This window comes from Zootoca vivipara, chromosome 2 (genome assembly GCF_965207765.1).
Source record: "Zootoca vivipara chromosome 2, rZooViv2.hap1.1, whole genome shotgun sequence".
NCBI lineage: Eukaryota > Metazoa > Chordata > Lepidosauria > Squamata > Lacertidae > Zootoca > Zootoca vivipara.
Window position 1 is genome coordinate 120613195 of NC_142584.1, and position 21922 is coordinate 120635116.

Consider the following 21922-nt stretch of genomic DNA (forward strand, 5'->3'; position numbering starts at 1 on the left):
CTTTTTCTGATGCTGACTCAGGAGCCGAACTCTACACGTTCTCAGGAGCCTCATTCTCTGGAGAGACCCCCCCTCCCTTTCTTTCGTCTGTGGGGAAATGAAACCCACTTCAGTATCTCCTGAGGAGACTAAATCTGCCTCTCAGGCCCAGCAGGAGTTTCTCTCCAGACCAGAGTGACCGATATGAAAAACATTTACCTGGCAAGACCACATATGAGAGAGTATGGGGGGAAATTGTGAAATATATGGACAAGATTTTAGAAACATGAACAAACCAGCAGAATGAAAACAACCTCATAATTAAAACTTAAAATTCTTTATTGGTCATTTAGGAAGAATAACAAATTCAATGTCTAACCAAATAAGACAATTGGACAAACATACATGGTATACAAGATGGAATGACATAAGTATGAAAACAGAATTTAGATGATTGTTAAAATATGGACAAAAGTGGACTCATGATTTAATGCATAAAGAATGTTAAACCGCACAAGTTAAAGTCACATTTCAGTATTTGCATTTTAATGTCAGTTTTACGGAATTTTTTTTCTTCCCCCCCCCCCTGCTTGTTTTTGTCATGTTTTACAGTGGAACCTCTACTTACGAATTTAATCCGTTCCAAATGCACATTCGTAAGTGGAAACATTCGTAAGTAGAAACGATGGGAATGGATTAATTCGTTCCGGCAGGTGAGGGGGGCAGTTTAAAAATTTTCTCGGTTTTTTTTAAAAAGCAGCTTATTTTAATGCTCCTTTCTGTGCTGTAGGGGGGTCCCTCTGAGAACTGCTGAGGGCCAGATCCCTGTAGGCGAGGGCAGTGTCTCATGTTCGCATTTCTTGTGTGGCGGCAGCAGCCACAACCCTTCGCTCGCCTTGTGTTGCACACCATTCCTGCTGCTGTAAGCATGTGTTGCCTGTCGGCAGTGGGGGTGGGCAGTGGGCAGGACCCCCAGCTCAGGGTGCCCGGGGCAAGGGGGACGGTTCTCTCCAGAGCAGAGTGACCGAAATAAAAAACATTTATACGCCAAGAGCACGTTGGGCAGTTTTTCAAGGGAAGCCTTGAGAGCATTCATTCCAGTCAAAATCAGCAGAAATAACAAAACAAAAATGGGTTTGCTCTTGCTTTGCATATTCCCTTTCCCAGAATTCCCTGTGTAGCATGCTTCTTAAAGAGACAGTCACACTTTTAGGAGTCCTAATAAATTTCCTCACCTTCAACCTTGTTTTCCTTTTGAGATGTCTGATTTGGCAGAGGATGAGACTCTGTGCGAGTGCGAGTGTGTGTTTGTTGCATGCTTTCATCGCTTGGGTGGGTCCATATGGTTACAAATCTATAACAATATTATAGAGGTCCTGTTAGACCAGGCATCCCCAAACTTCGGCCCTCCAGATGTTTTGAACTACAATTCCCATCATCCCTGACCACTGGTCCTCTTAGCTAGGGATCATGGGAGTTGTAGCCCAAAACATCTGGAGGGCCGCAGTTTGGGGATGCCTGTGTTAGACTCTGTGCTACTGTTTAAAGCAGAGCAGGGCACCTCCAACCGCATAGGTAGCCCATATGGGTATCGAATCCCCAAACGTGGTGTTATCAGCACCATGTGATAACAATTCAAACCTTTAAAGCCCTACACTGAAACAGAAGTCACCAGACCCTTATGTATAGTCAGAGGGTGGGGGTGGGGGTGATGGGAATGGGTGATGGGCTGATAGGAGTGGTAAACCTGTTGATGACACATGCACACGAAAGCTCATAGCTATGACAAACTTAGTTGGTCTTTAAGGTGCTACTGGAAGGATTTTTTATTTTTATTTTGACAGGGGGAGGGGCAGCCCTTCCCTACTTTTCATCCATCACGTCTTTCTCTCCCCACAAACCCAGATCACCCCCATATATGATGCACCTCCCGCAGCCATCTCGACTCTCCACTTCTTCTGGCTTATCCGTGGGGAGGAGAGGCAACTGGGGGGAATGAAGGGGGCCATGTCCCCATGGAGCCCCAGAAGCAGGAGGCCAAAGGCAGCGCCGTCCCGTCCTCTTCCCATCCCAACACAGGAAGGGGCTGCTCTGCAGACGTAGCTCTAGGGGAAAGCGCATCCCAAAAGCAACCGGAAGTGTCGCTGCTAAATGTGCCGGAAGTTTCCAGTCCGGAAGGGGGGGCAGAAGGGCAGTTTCGGGGAGGGGAGGAGCGGCGTCAGTGGAGGACCCCCCATCAGCCCTTTCTAATGCGCATAAGGAAAGCGGAATAATCTGGAGCCAGGGAGGCGGAGGACCAGAGAGGACCAAGAGGTAAAGAGGAAGAGGGAGAAAATAGAGGGGGGATAAGTGGGGAGGGGAGGACAAAGAGACCCCCCCCCCTAAAGAAAGGGGGGGCGAGAGATACTTAGCTGCCCTGCACCCCCTTGGACGCCTTGGAGGGAAGGGAAATAAGGGCCCCATCCCCAAGCAGGGCTGGGGGTTGAACTGAAGAGTCTCCTCCAGCACCAGAATTCAAAAGCATCAGTTCTTCGGCAATCAGCCTTCTTTATGGTCAAGCTCTCACTTCCATACATCACTACTGGGAAAACTATAGCTTTAACTATACGGACCTTTGTAGGCAAGGTGATGTCTCTGCTTTTTAAGATGCTGTCTAGGTTTGTCATTGTTTTTCTCCCAAGAAGCAGGCGTCTTTTAATTTCGTGACTGCTGTCACCATCTGCAATGATCAAGGAGCCCAATAAAGTAAAATCTCCCACTGCCTCCATTTGGTAGCCAAGCCCAAAACCAAAAGTCCTGCTGGGACGCATCCTGGCTTGTTTGCTGATGAAACTGAGTGTGTGATGACTGATAATATTGTCCTTTATCCCTTTTAGACCCCTGAGTAGTAGCAGTTGCCCAGACATCGTCCTGTTTGCCTCTGTATAGTTCCATCCTTATTTCAGATATTGTGGTAGATTGAAGTGTTTAGCTGCTGATAACATTGCAATGTTTAGCAAGTGATATTGTGAGTTTTTAGGTGATGACATTACAATGTTTAGCTGGTGATAACATTGTAGTGTTCAGGTGGTGAGTTATCGTGATGTTGAAAACAATATATCGCCCCCTAGGCCATACACACATTGTGATTTGCAATATGTTGCCAGTTAAAATATTAGGAAACAGTTAACACGATGTTAACTTCATGCTGGTCCTGGACAATATACACTAGTGGCCAAAATCGTGGTCTTTGACTACTCTTACTTTCCCTTGTATTTTCCTCAGACCTTGTTTGTCTACCATTCCCACCTTGGTGGTTTGTGTCTTCGTCTCTTTCAATTGTCTCACGGCCTCTGAGAGTAAATTAGTATTTTAAACAAATTTAGAAGCTGTTTTGTTAACCTCTTCCTTTATCTGCTCAAATTCTCTTTTAATATCTAAAAACAAACATGCAATGCATACAGTTATACCTCGGGTTGCGTCTGCTGCGGTTGCGTCTTTTCGGGTTACGGAGTCCTGGAATGGGTTACTTTCGGGTTCGGCGCGTCCGTAACCCACACGCATGCGAAATCACACTCCAAAGAAGGAGACTCCAATAAACTCCTTGGCAGCAAATTCCACTGTCAAACAGCTCTTACTGTCAGGAAGTTCTTCCTAATAATAATAATAATAATAATAATAATAATAATAATAATTTATTATTTATACCCCGCCCATCTGGCAGGATTCCCCCAGCCACTCTGGGCGGCTTCCAACAAAAATGTTTAGGTGGAATCTTCTTTCTTGTAGTTTGAATCCATTGCTCCGTGTCCGCTTCTCTGGAGCAGCAAACATTAGTATAAGCAAAGGCTATGTGTATCTGAAGAAGTGTGCATGCACACAAAAGCTCATACCAATGACAAACTTAGTTGGTCTCTAAAATGCCACTGGAAGGATTTTTAAAATTTTGTTTTGACTTTTTATTCTAATTCTTCATTAGTTGATTTATCCTACAAAATAAATTTCATCCACACTTCACTTGCAGATGTTTCATGGCTATAGCACCATTAATGGGAGAAGACTTCCTTTTTCCACTCCCATTTTCTTGCCAAATTAATAAATTTAGTCAATTCCTTAATTTTTCCTCACCTTCCAATCGGCACATGTCTGGAATGGCTGGATTCAGAGGCTTTGCTTCCGTAGAGCTGCCCAATGCCTAGCTCACCGGTTGGGGGATTCCCAACCTGACTTTATATTATGAGGCTTACCAACTGAGACATCTTATGAGTTGGTTGGAGGGAGAACACGGGGAAGATTTGGGGAGTATAGAGCGGGAGAACTTGGAAGTATTCGGAGGGAAAATAAACCTTGTGGAATGTGGAGTTTAATATAGATAGAATTGTACACATGGTTGGTTTGAATATGTTTTCATTGTTTATGTACATCCAATGTATAGGACGTCTGTGTTTGGTGTTGGTGATTTAAATAAAAAATATTTTTTAAAAAATTAAATGCATGGAGTGTTGAAAGAGCTTCAGTGGGTGTTCAAACTGTTTCCACATCGCTAGACTTCCATAGGAGAGAGACCATATAAAGGGATGCAGTGTGGAAAGGGTTTCCGTCAGAGTTGATGTACACCTTGATGTACATCAACACTCACACGGGGGGGAAACAGTTGAAATATATGGAGTGTGGAAAGTACTTCTGTCAGAGTGGAGTCCTTACAAAACATCAGCAAACTCACATGAAAAACCATATAAATGCCAAGAAGGTGGATAGAGATTCAGTTGTAATGGAACTCTTACAAACCTATAGACTCACAGGGGTAAAAGCTGTACTTTGGTTTGTTTTGGCTTTCTGCACCAACAAGCACAGAACAATCCTCTGCAGTGCCACAAATCCAACTGAATGGTGTAACAGTGGAAAGTTTCATGCTGTTTTAAAGTTGTTTTTAATTAATGTTTTATATTTGTTGTTAGCCGCCCTGAGCCCGGTTTCTAAACCAGGAAGGGCAGGGTATAAATCAAAAAATTATTTCTTCTTATTAAGTGTTGATCACTTTTTACCTGGGTAGTACAAGGGCCAACACTGATGTTGAAATCCAGCATTGCCTGAGCTCTGCGAGTGCAGCTTTCTCCTGATTGAAGTGCAGTGTTTGAGGACCGGGACATTAGCAGGGAAACCAAAGTGCTAAGGGCCAACTTCCTCCAAATCCACCAGCTGCCCCAAGGCAGGAGCCCCCTCTGGGCCCAGAGGGTGGAAAGCCTGCCTCCACCTTTGAAACTGGAGATGACATGAGGGAGTCCTCCTGGCAGAAGACCACAATGCGTATTATTGATGTAATTATCTTATTGTTAGGGACCCAGGTGGCTCTGTGGGTTAAACCACAGAGCCTAGGGCTTGCTGATCAGAAGGTCAGCGGTTCGAATCCCTGTGACGGGGTGAGCTCCCGTTGCTCAGTCCCAGCTCCTGCCAACCTAGCAGTTCAAAAGCACATCAAAATGCAAGTACATTGGTGGCTCGCTTAACAAACGCCCTGTAAGAAGAAATTTTCGCTTAAAGAAAGGATTTTTCTAGCGGAGGTTGCTTCGTTAGACGAATTCATTTTACGAAAAATTCGTCTAGTGAATCGCGGTTTCCCATAGGAATGCATTGGAATTCAATTAATGCGTTCCTATGGGCAAATTATTATTTTTTTTAAAAAGCCAATGCATTCCTATGGGATTCGCTAGACAAATTATTCGTTATAAGAATAGACCCGTGGAACAAATTAAATTCGTCTAGCGAGGCACCACTGTAGATAAATAGGGACTGCTCCAGCGGGAAGGTAAACGGCGTTTCCGTGTGCTGCTCTGGTTCACCAGAAGTGGCTTTGTCATGCTGGCCACATGACCCAGAAGCTATACGCCGGCTCCCTCGGCCAATAATGCGAGATGAGCGCACAACCCCAGAGTCTGTCACGACTGGACCTAATGGTGAGGGGTCCCTTTACCTATCTTATTGTTGCTGTTGCCATCATGGACTGGCTGGATGCAGAGGAGGGGGGAGACCCCTCTTTTCGCTCTCCTAAATCTTCCACCATTCCTGCTTCATTGGATTCCATGAGTTCTAGTTTTAGGGGGGGGGGCTTTTTATCCTCTTTCTCCCTGCTATCTGATCAGTTGGTCCTTCCTCGTCTTCTCTCCAAACTAAAAGGTCCCAAATACTGAACGGTGCACAGTACTCCTAATGTTTTCACACCCTAGATCTGCATGAGACCATTAGGATAGTGGCAGGTGTATGTTTTGCTGAATGCAAAATGGTTCTTTTATTCGATTCAGAAGCAATACAAGCGCAAGTGAGTGAGACGTTTTACAGATTTTTTTCTGAGCAGCAAGAGAAATATACGTTCCCATCTCAAGCTGCCTGGGGGTCACTTCGGCACTTTCTACCCCCAGGTAGCTTGAGATGCAAACTCCTAACTGCTATGGTAAAAATATAGATATTATATACAGGCTGTGCTCATGTTTTATGGCCAGACAGGCTTGGCTAGGCCACTCTGCATCAAAGGGTAAAAGCCAGGCCATACATCTCAGGCTTTTACTGAGCGGCGCATAGATAACACATCAAAGACTGTTGCGTAAGGGATAGAGATAGAGTAATAAAACATAGGAATGCAGAGCCAGATCTCCCTATCAGATCACTATCTCCTCGAAATACAATAATCTTACGCAATTAATCCACAAGTGTATTTCCAATCCCTTCCCTAAACATCCCCAGCGTGGGATTTGCGGGGTCAACATCTTCCCTGAGTTACCTAACATGACCCCAAGGTCTCGCTCCTGGTCCCTCCCCTCCTCCCCATCAGCCTCTATGTGAAATTAATAAAAAATTTTGCCCCAACATGCATTTGTTTAATATTGTTGGCAATGAACTGGAACCCTGGCAGAATGAATGCATTGTTGTTGTTGTTGTTGTTGTTGTTGTTGTTGTTGTTGTTGTTGTTGTTGTTATTTTATTACCACACCCATATATTACTTCCAGCATAATATAAAAGATAAGAAAATGTCAAAGACAAATACATTCCCTGAACAGGGCTGCCTTCAGTGGTCTTCCAAAAGTTATCTACTGTGGTACCTCTGGTTATAAACACCTTGGGTTACAAACACTTCAGGTTACAAGCTCCACTAATCTGCAAGTTGTACCTTGGGTTGACAACTTTACCTCCGGATGAGAAGAGAAATCATGCGCCAACAGCACGGCGGCAGCAGGAGGCCCCATTAGCTAAAGTGGTACCTCAGGTTAAGAATGGTTTCAGGTTAAGAACGGACCTCTGGAACAAATTAAGTTCTTAACGAGAGGTACCACTGTAATTCTTTCTCTTTTTGACATCTGATTTCTGCCCAACACCACTCCTCTTCTGTGACATACTTGTCAAATGAGTGCCAAAAAGAGATTCTTCCTCTACCGCCCCTCCCAGAAAACATAATTTTCCTCCCCTCCAAACAAGCTCTATAATTCCATTTCTTTCCTGAAAAGGTCTCCGGTTCCACCTCTGGCAGCGGCACGGAATCCGCCCCCAAGTCTCTAAAAAGACTTCCTTGGGGCATGAAAGTCACAGAGTTTGACTTTCCCCGCCCCTCTGGAGTAACCTTCCTCCTGCCCCCATTTCAGACCCCCGCAGAATTCGCAACAAGACCCCGCAATGCAAGTCATGCACAAAGAGCAAAAGGCGGGAAGTTTTGGGCAGGGGAGGAGGGGCGACAGTGGAACAACGCCCCCCTTTATATTGCAGAAAGGGAAATCGAAGTGATATCAGCAAGAGAGGTGGAGGGCAAGAGAGGACACAGAGGTAAAGAGGCCAAGTGGGGGAGAAGGAGAAGGGGGGGAGGGAAAGGGACAGAGACTCCTGTCCTGGGACCCATGGACAGGGGCCCAGATCCATGCAGGGTCTGCATTGCACCATCTCCTTGGCGGCAGCATCACCAAATTCCCGTTTCTCTTTCCTGGGAGGCCGAGAGATGCTCAGCTGCCCTGCACCCCCTTGGACGCCTTGGCGGGAAAGGAAATGGGGTGCCTGCGAAGGGGGTCCCCACGAGGGTCACCATCCCCAAGCAGGACTGGGGCGAGGCCGCCTTGGAGGGAGAGAGGGAATCGATGTAAGAGTTAAAGGAAGCGAGAGAGCCTGGATGCCTAGAGAGGCTGCCTGGAAAGAGACCCCCTCTCTCCGCCCTCCCCCCCTGCAGGTGGTCCCTCAGGATGCAGAGACTGGGCGCAGGGTGAGTTGGGCCAAGGAGAGATAGGGGGCAGAGGAGGTTGGGGGGCTGACGGAGGAAGGGAAGGATCATCCCTGGGGGAGGGAAGCCCACCTTGCCAGATTTACAGGCTGCGAATGAGAACTGGTGGGTGGGATTATTGTTTACAGCAACCCTGCAATTTTCTCCATCTATAACTTTTCATGAACTGATATTGCCTTAGTTACAAGTTCCAAAATAACTATGCAAAATCTATGCAAATAAACTCTGCTAAGCTTAATACTGGCATGCGATTTCTAGGTCCAGAGTCCTTAACCTCAGGCTTAATCACACAAAAACTGAAGCCGTAATAATGTAATAGGTCTGTGGTGCTCAATGTTTAGGTATATTAAATATTTGGATTTAGTTAGAACTTGTTGTGTGTTATAATGTGGATATGTTATAAGACAGTCTCAATGTGTCTTAGAAAGGGAGTTATGCAAAGGGTTTTATGTGTTTGATTAGTGTTTCTGTGTAAATACTGTGTGTCAGACTTTGAGAAGGTAATCAAGAAGGTATATCAGACATGGGCATGGAAAGAGTTAATTAACATGTGTAAATGTCTTAAGTGTCAAAATAAAAAATCCTTCCAGTAGCACCTTAGAGACCAACTAAGTTTGTCATAGGTATGAGCTTTCGTGTGCATGCACACTTCTTCAGATACACTGAAACAGAAGTAACCAGACCCTTATGTATAGTCAGAGGGTGGGGTGATGGGCTGATAGGAGTGGTAAACCTGTTGATGACTGTTAACGACTGTTAATGACTGCAATTGGTCTTGCAGGAAAAAGCAAGGGCTGAGGTGCTAAAGAAGGCTTGATCATGTATAATGAGATAAGAATCCTATGTCTCTGTTCAGACCAGGTCTCTCCATGGTTTTAAGCTTGGTAGTTAGTTGCAATTCAGCAACTTCTCTTTCCAGTCTGTTTCTGAAATTTTTCTGTAATAAAACAGCTACTTTGAGATCTTATATAATAATAATAACAATAATAATTTATTATTTATACCCTGCCCATCTGGCCAGGTCTCCCCAACCACTCTGGGCGGCTTCCAACAGAAGAATAAAACACAATAAACTATTAAACATTTAAAGCCTCCCTGAACAGAATGTCCTGGGAGATTGAAGTGTTCTCCTACTGGTTTCTCTGTCTTTTGATTCCTGATGTCAGATTTATGTCCATTTATCCTTTGGCGTAGGGTTTGGCCTGTTTGTCCAATATAGAGAGCTGAAGGGCACTGTTGGCATTTGATGGCATACACAATGTTAGACGATGAGCAATTAAATAGTCCTGAGATAGTATGTTGGATGTTGTTGGGGCCAGTGATGGTGTTGTCTGGGTGTATGTGGCAGCAAAGTTGGCATCTGGGTTTATTGCAGGCTCTGGTACCAGGGTCCATGTTAAGTCTGGTGGTTGTATTATTGTGGGTGAGGAGTTGTTTAAGATTGGGTGGCTGTCTGTAGGCAATGAAAGGTCTTCCTCCCAGGGCTTGAGAAAGAGAACTGTCATTGTCTAGGAGAGGTTGTAGATCTCTGATGTTGTGCTGTACTGTGTTAACTTGGGAGCTGTATGTGATTACTAGTGGTGTTCTGTTATTTTCTTTTTTGGGTCTGTCTTGCAGCAAGTTCTCTCTGGGTATCAGTCTGGCTCTGTTGATCTGTTGTTTAACTTCATCGGGTGGATATTTTCGTTCTAAAAAGGTTTGCTGTAGATCTCTTAGGTGAGAGTCTCTGTCTGTAGAGTTGGAACAGATGCGGCTGTAACGTAGGGCCTGGCTGTATACAATGGATTGTTTGGTATGTTTGGGATGGTAGCTAGAAGCATGTATATATGTTTGTCGGTCAGTTGGTTTTCGGTAGAGGCACCACCCTCTCCTAGATGCGTTGGCGAGTTCCATAAGTCGTTCTAGTTTCGGACCATCTAAAACAATCAGTATAAAAATTTATTATTTCCCCTCACCCCACTCCCACCCTGTCCTATCCTACCCACCATTCTTCCTCAATCCTTCCCTGCTGCCTCCCCAGTTCTTTAAATACTGTAGTACAAAACCATCCAGCAAGAATTCCATCTCCTAGTCCTATCTAAATTTTTATTCTCATTAACTTCTGGCTCCAGCAGGGATCCTGCCCTCCCACTCTCACTGGGAGGACATCACTCCATGCTGGTTCTTCTTTGGAGACTTCTTGAGTTAAACATATGTTCTGTTCCCCCCCTCTCACTGGGGGTACAATATTCCAAGTATCTTCTTCATCTTTTTTGTGTTCATATACACTGTTCAAGACTGTTAGTTGTTCCTCTTGCTTGGCTTCCTCCTCTGCTGGGGTTGCTCCATTTTCACTATCCATCCTATTCTGGTTCCTTTCACGCCGTTCACACAGCTGTTTATTATATTGCCTTAGTTCATCTCTGAATTCCAAAAGCGCTCCCAAAAGATCCTCCTGGGAACCCATGTCATAAGATATTGTTGTGGTTGCTGACATCCTGTTTATCTTAGGTTTCATGGGAACAGAGCAGAGCAGGTGATGGTGCGATTCTTCTTTCCATAAACATCAAAACTCAAATTTATATCCTATCTGGTTATACTTCCTTTTTAGTTCTTCATCATTGCTTAATAATCTTGTATCAATTTATGAAAAGAGCATTATCATAACCCAGCCTGTAATTTGCACTCTCTCCACAATTCGCAGTTCTCAACCTCAAAGAGGTAAACACATTCCTTTCTATTGTTATGTCATAATGGCGGCTCTCCGATCCCTCCAGGGACGCGACTCTAGCTTCCAGGGGGCTTTCCCCAGTCCATATAAAAATTTTTTTTGCAGGGATTCTAGCAAATTTAACCCTTCTCCCCTTTACCCTGCCTCAAGGGCAGGGTAGAAGATGGTGAAATGCAAACAGGGGACAGAGAAAGGGCAGAACTCCTCAATGCCTTCTTTGCCTCAGTCTTCTCCAAGAAAGAAAACAACGCCCGACCTGAAGAATATGGAGCAGATGATTCAGCAGGGGAAACACAGCCCAGAATAAGTAAGGAGGTAGTACAAGAATACTTGGCTAGTTTAGATGTATTCAAGTCTCCAGGGCCAGATGAACTACATCCAAGAGTATTAAAAGAACTGGCAGAGGTGATTTCAGAACCACTGGCAATAATCTTTGAAAATTCCTGGAGAACAGGCGAAGTTCCAGCAGACTGGAGGAGGGCAAATGTTGTCCCTATTTTCAAAAAGGGGAAAAGAGAGGACCCAAACAATTACCGCCCAGTCAGCCTGACATCAATACCAGGAAAGATTCTAGAGCAGATCATTAAGCAAACAGTCTGTGAGCACCTAGAAAGAAACTCTGTGATCACTAAAAGTCAGCATGGGTTCCTGAAAAATAAGTCATGTCAGACTAATTTGATCTCATTTTTTGACAGAATTACAAGCCTGGTAGATGAAGGGAACGCTGTGGATGTAGCCTATCTTGATTTCAGCAAGGCCTTTGACAAGGTGCCCCATGATATTCTTGTAAAGAAGCTGGTAAAATGTGGGCTAGACAATGCTACCATTCAGTGGATTTGTAGCTGGCTTACTGACCGAACCCAAAGGGTGCTCATCAATGGCTCCTCCTCATCCTGGAGAGTAGTGACTAGTGGGGTGCCACAGGGTTCTGTCTTGGGCCCAGTCTTGTTCAACATCTTTATCAATGACTTGGATGATGGGCTTGAGGGAATCCTGAGCAAGTTTGCAGATGACACCAAGTTGGGAGGGGTGGCTAACACCCCAGAGGACAGGATCACACTTCAGAATGACCTTAACAGATTAGACAACTGGGCCAAAGCAAACAAGATGAATTTTAACAAGGAGAAATGTAAAGTACTACACTTGGGCAAAAAAAATGAAAGGCACAGATACAGGATGGGAGACACCTGGCTTGAGAGCAGTACATGTGAAAAGGATCTAGGAGTTTTGGTTGACCACAAACTTGACATGAGTCAGCAGTGTGATGCAGCAGCTAAAAAAGCCAATGCAATTCTGGGCTGCATCAATAGGAATATAGCATCTAGATCAAGGGAAGTAATAGTACCACTGTATTCTGCTCTGGTCAGACCTCACCTGGAGTATTGTGTCCAGTTCTGGGCACCACAGTTCAAGAAGGATACTGATAAGCTGGAACGTGTCCAGAAGAGGGCAACCAAAATGGTCAAAGGCCTGGAAACGATGCCTTATGAGGAACGGCTTAGGGAGCTGGGTATGTTTAGCCTGGAGAAGAGAAGGTTAAGGGGTGATATGATAACCATGTTCAAATATATGAAAGGATGTCATATAGAGGAGGGAGAAAGGTTGTTTTCTGCTGCTCCAGAGAAGCGGACACGGAGCAACGGATTCAAACTACAAGAAAGAAAATTCCACCTAAACATTAGGAAGAACTTCCTGACAGTAAGAGCTGTTCGGCAGTGGAATTTGCTGCCAAGGAGTGTGGTGGAGTCTCCTTCTTTGGAGGTCTTTAAGCAGAGGCTTGACAGCCATCTGTCAGGAATGCTTTGATGGTGTTTCCTGCTTGGCAGGGGGTTGGACTGGATGGCCCTTGTGGTCTCTTCCAACTCTATGATTCTATGATTCTATGATTCTATGATTCTAAGGGGAAGGTTTTAAGTCCAATCCTTGGTAATTAAAAGGTTCCTCTCTGTCTTTCCGGCTATAGGCAAATTAACTGCCTTACAATTCTCTCAATGGGGGGAGATTAACTTCCTGTTTAAATATCCTCCCGTGGCCAGTTCTTTCAAATAATCCAATTAGGGTAAAATTTCTCCTTTTACTCACGGTGTCCAATGTTTCCAAATATTTTCAAGTTTAAGGAAGTACCGATTGCTGTTGCTTGGCAGGATCGCAGCTTGTGCCTCCAAGATAGCTCTGTTCTGAGCGCTGCGCTGCTCAAAACCCCCTGCTCTCTCGTTGCCCCCCAAAAAGGCTAAACGAGGCTGTAGCGGTCTCCCTTTGCCTCGGAGGCACCCGTTCCCCTCAGCCGAGGGAAACAGCGCCCGCCATTGCCTCACGATCTGCCGGAAGTCCCACTTGGTCCATTTTTAAATCCAAATTGAGCTATTTTCATATATTAAATCATTCTAACAATTTTTTCATTATCTCATAACTATTTCTATTCTAAAAAAAAATCAACTATCCCCAACCTATAATTCATCAATTAATCCAAATTTATTTTCCCACCCATCCAACCTCTATTTCTCTCCTTAGCCTCAAATTTATACCCCAAAATTTTCCATACATTCAAATATTATTTCTTCTATCATAATAACATTTAAACACTTGAATCTAATTCAGCCCCCCCCCCCCCTGGACTCAGGGTCTCCCAGATGAATCAGCCAGTTCCATAAGTCATTCCAGTTTTGGACCATCTTAATCAGTCAGAAAATAACATCCATTATTATTCCTCACCCCACTTCCACTCTTTCACCACCTATCCACCACTCTCCCTTCTTCGTCCCCTGCTGCCTCCCTACTTCTCTAACTGTTGCACAATAGCATCCAACTATATTTCAACTTTTCAGCCCTATCACAATTTTTATTCCCCTTAAGTTCTGACCCCAGTATGGATCCTGCCCTCCCTCTCTCAATGGGAGGGCATTATTCCATGCTGGTTCTTATTTGAAGACTCTTTGAATCAAACATGAGTCTTGTCGTCACCCCGCCCCCCCGACTGAGGGAACAATGTTCCATGCATCTTCCTCTTCTTCTTTAAGTTCAATTGCATTGTCCAGGACTAATGGTTGTTCATCTTGCTTCTCTTCATTCTCTGTTGGGATTAGTCCTTTTTCACTTTCCACACAGTTCTGATTTATTTGCCAATCTGTATTGTATTCTGACTCACTTCCCTTTTAAATCCCAAAGCAACTCCAGAAATTCATTTTGAAAGTAAAGAAGTCAGATGATGTCGTGTCTACTGACATCCTGCTCATCTCAGATTTCATGGGAACAGCACAGATTAAAAAGCAGGGAATGGCGCAGTTCGTATTTCCAAACTTCAGAAACAGAAATTATGTCCAATCTGGTTGCAAACTCTAATTTTTAGTTCTTCTTCATATCTTAAAACTCTTATGTCCATTTATGAGAAGAGCATTTGTCAAACTTCTTGTTCCTTATATTTGCGCTCTCTTCAATACTGACAGTTCCCAACCTCAAAGAGGTAAACAAATTCCTTCCTATTGTGATGTCATAATGGCGGCTCGCCGATCCCTCCAGGGACCCGACTCCAGCTTCCAGGGAGACTTTCCCCAGTCCAGAATAAAAAAATCTATACAGGGATTTTACTGAGTTCAACCCTTCTCCCCTTTGCCTTGCCTTAGGGGGAAGGTTTTAAATCCAATTTTTGGTAATTGAAGGCTTCCTGTCAACTTCCCGGCTTTGGACAAATTAACTGCATCTCAGTTTGCTCAATGGGGGAGATCGACTTCCATTTTTAGATCTCCTCCCGTGGCCAATTCTTTCCACTTATTATTATTTTTTTAAGATCCTTTTTCTTTACTCACGGTGTCCGATGTTTCCAAATCCTTTAATTTGGAATAATCCACTGCTCCACAGGCTGCCAGCACGGAGCTTCGCGCTGCCAGGGTAGCACTTTAACTCAAGGCACCACGTCTCTACTCCGCTCACTCTCGGCTCCCGTAATAGGGCTTACCGGGGAGCAGAGGAGACAGAAAAAGGTGCAGCTGAGTCCTGCCCTGCCTTCCTCCACTGCTGCCCACACTTAAGGAATGTCTGGATGAAATCCCAAAAATGTCTGGCTCCTATTCCAAAGAGGTCCAGTTGATATTCTAGAAAAAAGTGTGGTTAAAATATACAGCCAGGAAATATGAAACTGATTTGAAGATTGGTTTCTTCTTTACACTTTATTATTATTATTATATTATTACGCTCAGGTGGACACACCACTGGTTTCATCTTCTTTCTTTTCTATCCCACAATCAGTGTTATTCACCTTTTTCAGGGTCACACATATTTTTATCTTGTGATGTTCAGATGAAGAGCAATATACAAATTTAATCAATAATTCCCAGTTGGAGTAGAGCTAGAATATCCAGAAGCTGTTGTCCACCGACTGCAAACGAGGAGTAACAGTGAGAGAGGCCTGGACAGGGAATTTCCACTAAAATTGTCCAGTGTCAGGAGATGGGTGCGAGATCAGACAGCATATAATTATTATCAATAATAATTGGGCTGAGTGTTTTAATCTGGCCTTCCCAGCAGTCAGGCTCCAGCTGCTTTCCTTCTGCATCTCCAGCTCTCTCCATAATGCAAGGCTGAGAGATGGAGGTCCAACCCCAAGAACATTCTCCTACCTGAGCACTCCTTCAGCTGACCACAAGACTTATATGTGAGTCTCCAAAAATGGTCAGTATGCATCTCCTGAGAACAAAGGGACTGTGCAGGTGATTAATAAAGATCTAGAGGTCAAAAGGGACAAAATGTGGCCCAAGGGGTGGAGGATTATTGTGCAAAAGATGAAGAACTTAAAGAAATAACTTAGGACCCTGATGAATAGTGGGCAGGTTCATGGACAAAGAGCAGCTCCCTTTCCTGTGAGAAACCACTTTATTTAAAAAGAAAATCCCACAGTTCAACTGTATTCTAAGATAATGCTGCTTCATTAACTATAATTAAGGGTTATGAAAGGTTGATGATGCATTACCATTATTTAACATTATTTCATTTGCCTTTCCTAAAAATTTGGAACATATGGAGGACAGGAGAGAATGTACGAGAAGTTAAAATGAGAGAAGATGCTAATTGCTGTATGTAATATTCCTTTGTTCTCTTCCTAGAAAACAAATAAGATTTCCTCCACACACACCCGGCCTCCAAAACAGGCAATGGAGAAGGCAGTCAGAATTCTGGTGGGCCATGTCCAATGGGAATAACGAAGAAACCATTTAAATTCATGGAGCTTGGAAAGGGAGAGGAGGAGCAATTTGAAAGCATGGAGTGTGGGAACAGCTTCACAGACAGTGGAACACTTAGAAAACATCAAGGGACTCACACAGAAGAGAAACCATTTAAATGCATGGAGTGTGGAAAAAGCTTTGGTTGGAGTTCAAACCTTCGAATACACAAACACACTCACACAGGGGAGAAACCATATAAATGTATTGAGTGTGGAAAGAGCTTCAGTCAGATTGGACACCTTAGAAACCATGAACGGACCCACACAGGGGAAAAACCATATAAATGCATGGACTGTGAAAAGAGCTTCACTGATAGTGGAACACTAAGAAAACATCAACAAACTCACAATGCCGAGAAACCATTTAAATGCATGGATTGTGGGAAGAGCTTCAGGCAGAATGGACAACTTACAGACCATCAACGGATTCACACAGGGGAGAAGCCCTTTAAATGTATGGAGTGTGGAGCAAGCTTCAGTAACAGAAGAACATTTAGAAGACATCAACAGACTCATACAGGGGAGAAGCCTTTTAAATGTATGGAATGTGGAAAGAGCTTCACTGATAATCGAGTACTTAGAAGTCATCAACAGATTCACACAGGGGAGAAGCCCTTTAAATGTATGGAGTGTGGAGCGAGCTTCAGTTACAGTGGAACACTTCGAATCCATCAATGGACTCACACAGGGCAGAAACCATTTAGTTGCATGGAGTGTGGAAAGAGCTTCACTTATAGTGGAACACTTAGAATCCATCAACGGACTCACACAGGGGAGAAACCATTTAATTGCATGGAGTGTGGAAAGAGCTTCATCGATAGTGGAAGACTAAGAAAACACCAACAGACTCACACAGGGGAAAAACCATATCAATGTATGGCGTGTGGAAAGAGCTTCACTTATAGTGGAACACTTAGAATCCATCAACGAACTCACACAGGGGAGAAACCATTTAATTGCATGGAGTGTGGAAAGAGCTTCACTGATAGTGGAACACTAAGAAAACATCAACAGACTCACACGGGGGAGAAGCCATATGAATGTATGGAGTGCGGAAAGAGCTTCAGTAGAAGTGGAAGCCTTAATTTTCATCATCGAACTCACACAGGGGAAAAACCATATAAGTGTATGGAGTGTGGAAAGAGCTTCACTTACAGTGGAGACCTTAGAATCCATCAACGGACTCACACAGGGGAGAAACCATTTAAATGCATGGAATGTGGAAAGAGCTTCAGTCACAGTAGACTACTGAATTCACATAATCAAGCTCACAGAGAGACCATTTAAATGTATGGAGTTTTGAAAGAGTTTCTTTCATAGTGGAACCTTTTATTCACACAGGGGAAACTTAGAAGACATAAACAGACTCACCTGGGGAGAAGCAAATAAATGTATGGAGTGTGGAAAGACCTTACTGCTAGTGGAACACTTAAAAGCTATCAACGGACTCACGCAGGGTAGAAGTCATTTAAATGCCTGGAATGTGGAAAGAGCTATTGGAGTGGAAAACTTAGCAAACACCAGCAAACTCACAAAAGGAAAACCACTTACTTATATGGTCTGCACATAAAGCTTTAGTCCTGATGTTCTTACGAATCATCAATGGACACAAGGAGGAGAAGCTTTAAGAGTTGAAACCCTACAATCAAACAACAAACTGAAAAAGCAGAAATGGATCGATTGAAAGCAGTGCAGGAAGTGCTTCTATTACATTATATATAAAATTTCATTTACAGATTGCTGTATATTTCAGATTTTCTACACCTTACCTTTTCCGCACTCTTCTCCAACAAGTATTCAACGGCTCTTCTTCATTCAGATCCTACCTGCGTTTGTACATGTTTACTAATATTCTTTAAATATTCAACAGAAGGTTTCCACTCCTCCTTAAAGTCTGCCTCTCTTGATCCTCTTTTTCCATAGTTAAATATGCCAATTCAGGATATTCCAGCACTTTTTGCTGCAGCTCTTCTTTACTACCAGTAGGTATCTTGATTTTGCCATTTTTGTGTATAAAGTACTCTCACTGCTGTCGTTCATCTGTCTTCTTGGAACATCTAACCCTAAAAGAAATGCTTCATGGTTTCTGCAGGACCGTCACCTTAAGTAATTTCCCCCCTCGTTATAATTCATCTCCCAAAAGCACCTAACCGCTTTACATGTCCAGCACATATGGGGGGAAAGTACCTTCTAATTTTTTTTACATTTCCAAGATATATACTGTATATGTCTCCACTTTACTTAGTGTCAGATACTATGTATAAACCATTTTCATAAAATTTTATTTCAAAGCGTAACACAATGTGAAATTTACATTTGATTTGCTCAGTTTTTTCCAATGCTTCCATCTCTAGACCAATGGATTATAGATCATTTGTCTATCATTTGCCATTCTAAGAGCATCTTTGAAATGATTTTTTTTCTCTGTTCTCTAGTAACTCTTTTTCAAACTGAGAACTTTGCTTAATAAACCCACACTTCTTATTTTGTTTTAAGACTTCAGTCAGTTGATAGTATTGCAACCAATCGGTCTCCTGATCTTAATATCCTCTGACTTCTTTAACATGACACCCTCTTCTGTGAAGGCCGATAGTTCCCTATAGGTCACCCATCTCTTTTCCATGTTCAGCTTCTTTTATGAGATTGCTTCTATGGACGAAAGCCACAACGATGTTTTCCTGTCCAACTAATCTTTATACATTTCCAAAACTCTAAATAAGTTTTTCCTAATTACGTACCTAATTTATTTTTTTTAAAAAATAGACCTTAGCTTTACATGCATCAACATGCATGCCAGCCAAATTTATTACCATATGCTTCTACAGTGGAACCTCGGTTCTCCAGGCTAGACATATCTAAATAATAACTGTTCAGAGGGACCAACTTGCCAAAGACTTGCCTCATGTTGTAGTATTTGGTTTCCCTCGTGTTATTTTGTTACAGTTTTCTTTATTATTAAAGCTGAGTTTACATTTACATAAACCACTTACTTTTCTCAAAGAAAAAGGAACTCTGCTGCGGAAAAGTGTGAAAGGTCCTAAACTTGGGTGGGCGAAGGGATATTCCCAGTTTGCCAGGAGGCTCACCGGGACCCTGCAAAGAGGTGCTGAGGTGAGCTTTGCTTCCCCACACAGCCAACACTGCTCAGCATTCAGGGAAATGGAAGAAGGAAACTGGCCATGTTCCAGGAGAAAGCAAAGCCAAACCTACTCTTCAGCTTCCATTCCGTGCCCCCACCCCCCCCCCACCCCCCACAGTGGCTTAACCAGAACCACCATTTTAAGGACCGACGGCCTTGGGAATGGCGGAGCTGAGTGGAAGTGGGTGGGGAAGCCCCACAAGCCCCCCTACTAGAGGAATAGTAGCACTGATCCCATACTCAAAGCTGATGGCCGTTTCTGAGAACAGGAAGGAATTCCACCCACCCTTTCGCATGCAGCTGGGCTCACTTGCCAGAGTCTCCACAGGCAACTGGGTGCAGCCCACTTGCTCCCTGCTTGTGGCTCAGGGTGGCCTGCACTGTAGAGGGCTCCTCAGGTGTGGGGAACTTTTGCAGCGGGAGGGGTGTGTGACATGGCCTGTTTCTCCCTGTCCACCTCAGGAGGCTGTGGAAGTCTACCTGTCGCCCAGTCTCGGGAGGTGCCTCGTAGCTCCCCCACCTATCAGCACCTAGGAAAAAAGAGCGCCCTTTTTGCTCCAGGTGAAGTGCTGCTATATTTGGTGTTGAAAGGGTGGGGAGTGGCAAGAGAGATCTTTGTGCCCAAGGTCTCTGCCACCTCCTCACCCCCAGGGGTTTAGCCTGTGTCTGGACTGCACCACTTCAGCCTGCAAGGAAGACCCTGTTGTGGCCTTGTATGTCTATGGCAAGGCAACACTCAATAACACTTCCCACCAACCAACATTGCATCATTCCACCACTGCCCACAAGAGGGCGAACTTTCCTCTACACATGGTAAAGGTAAAGGGACCCCTGACCATTAGGTCCAGTCCTGACCAACTCTTGGGTTGTGGCGCTCGAGTATTCATAAGTAAAGGTTTTTAATAGAGGGTGAATTAAATGGGTGGAGGTGGGTTGGGTTGTTGGAAGAGAGGCAGAAAGAAGAGCTAAGCTAAAGGTAAAGGACCCCTGGATGGTTAAGTCCAGTCCAAGGCGACTATGGGGTTGCGGCGCCCATCTCACTTTCAGGCTGAGGGAGCTGGCATTTGTCCACAGACAGCTTTCTGGGTCATGTGGCCAGCAGGACTAAACCGCTTCTAGCGCAACATGACACCTTGACAGAAACCAGTGTTTCAGAAAGCAGAGCGCTGCACCAGAGGGTTGTGGCGCTCACCTCGCTTTATTGGCTGAGGGAGCCGGCGCATAGCTTCCAGGTCGTGTGGCCAGCATGACTAAGCCGAATCTTAGACTTGTAGAGTTGGAAGGGACCACAAGGGTCATCTATTGCGCATAAGGAAAGCGGAATAATATCGAGCCAGGGAGGCAGAGGACCAGAGAGGACCAAGAGGTAAGGAGGGAGAGTGGGAAAATAGAGGGGGATAAGAGGGGGAAGAAAAGGGCAAAGAGACCCTCCTACACCCCCCCCCCAAAAGAAAGCGCCCTCCCTGGTGCCCATCGACAGGGGCCCGGATCCATGCGATCCAGGTGGGAAGTGGGGACCCAACACCTGCAGGGTTTGCCTTAAACCTAAAATATGTTCTGGAACTTTCCAAAACTTTCAGTTAGTTCTGGAAAGAATGGACACTCACTTGCCCCAACAAGGCGAACAGATGGAGGTATAGATCCAAGAACATTTTCCTACCTGAGCACTCCTTCAGCTGACCGCAAGCACCAAGCCTTGTCACTCATTCTCTGACAGGCCAATATCACAGTCTCTAAAAAGCCTCAGGCCTGGATCTCCCAAAATGGTCAATATGAACCTCCTGAGGCCCAACAGACTGTGCAGATGATTTAAAAACATATAGAAGCTGAATGAGGAAAAATATGGCCTGGGGGCGGAGGATTAGTATTCAGAGGATAGTAGCAAGAAATTGGAAAAGCGAAATCATCCCTTCAAAGATTGAGTTGCAAGCCAAAATGATAGAATACTTACAATTAGCAAAGAGAATGGAAACAGTGAGAGGAAATTCAACTCAAGAAGTCAATAAGGAATGGATAATTATTAAGGAATATCTCAAATGGTACTGCGATAACAAAAGCTTCCTGAATATAAAATAAAAAAATCCTTTCAGTAGCACCTTAGAAGTGTGCATGCACATGAAAGCTCATACCTATGACAAACCTAGTTGGTCTCTAAGGTGCTACTGGAAGGATTTTTTAATTTTGTTTTGACTGCGTCGGACCAACACAGCTACCTACCTGTAACTTCCTGAATATGTAATATCTAAAGCTATCTGGAAAAGGGTATATAAACTCTGAGCACTGTTGTACGAGGTCCAGACTTTGAGAGATTATTCCTCTGGGCCTGTTGCTGTCAGCAATAAACTTGCTTTCAATTTCTCCAACTTCTGAGTCTCTGATTCTTGAGAAGCCATGGAACTAAGGTTCCCGGGTGCCACGCTACACTATGAGCACCCTCATTTCCAGGTCAGGGTAAAACGCGGATCCAGATGATTTTAAACGGATCCTCATGAATTCATATGATTTTTTCATTCAAATAAAAAAACAACACCATGATATTGTAGAGTATGTCTTAGTCTGTAGGCAGCACCAAAAAAATCACGCATCCACTGTTTCGTGCGGCCACAATGACACAAAAACGTGGTTAAAAACCACAGATCCTCATG

The 21922-nt window shown here is 44.1% G+C and overlaps 1 protein-coding gene across 5 annotated transcripts; it reads left to right on the forward strand.

Annotated features, from left to right (window-relative positions):
• Positions 1 to 614: 614 nt before the first annotated feature.
• LOC148687229 (uncharacterized) lies at positions 615 to 21635 on the forward strand. Of its 5 annotated transcripts, none has more exons than XM_088664149.1 (2): positions 615 to 635; positions 16020 to 21635. In XM_088664149.1, exon 2 carries the CDS (start codon positions 16106 to 16108, stop codon positions 17423 to 17425), a length of 1320 nt encoding a protein of 439 aa, XP_088520275.1. In that variant the 5' UTR covers positions 615 to 635; positions 16020 to 16105; the 3' UTR covers positions 17426 to 21635. The 5 variants fall into 5 exon arrangements, with proteins under 5 accessions (XP_088520275.1, XP_088520273.1, XP_088520274.1 ...); XM_088664147.1 differs by having other exon boundaries at positions 629 to 651; XM_088664148.1 differs by lacking the exon at positions 615 to 635 and adding an exon at positions 671 to 692.
• Positions 21636 to 21922: the final 287 nt, after the last annotated feature.

What these genes read in the sequence shown, in the direction of transcription:
- LOC148687229 (XM_088664149.1), top strand. Translation starts at nt 16,106, where the DNA reads ATGGGAATAACGAAGAAACCATTTAAATTCATGGAGCTTGGAAAGGGA.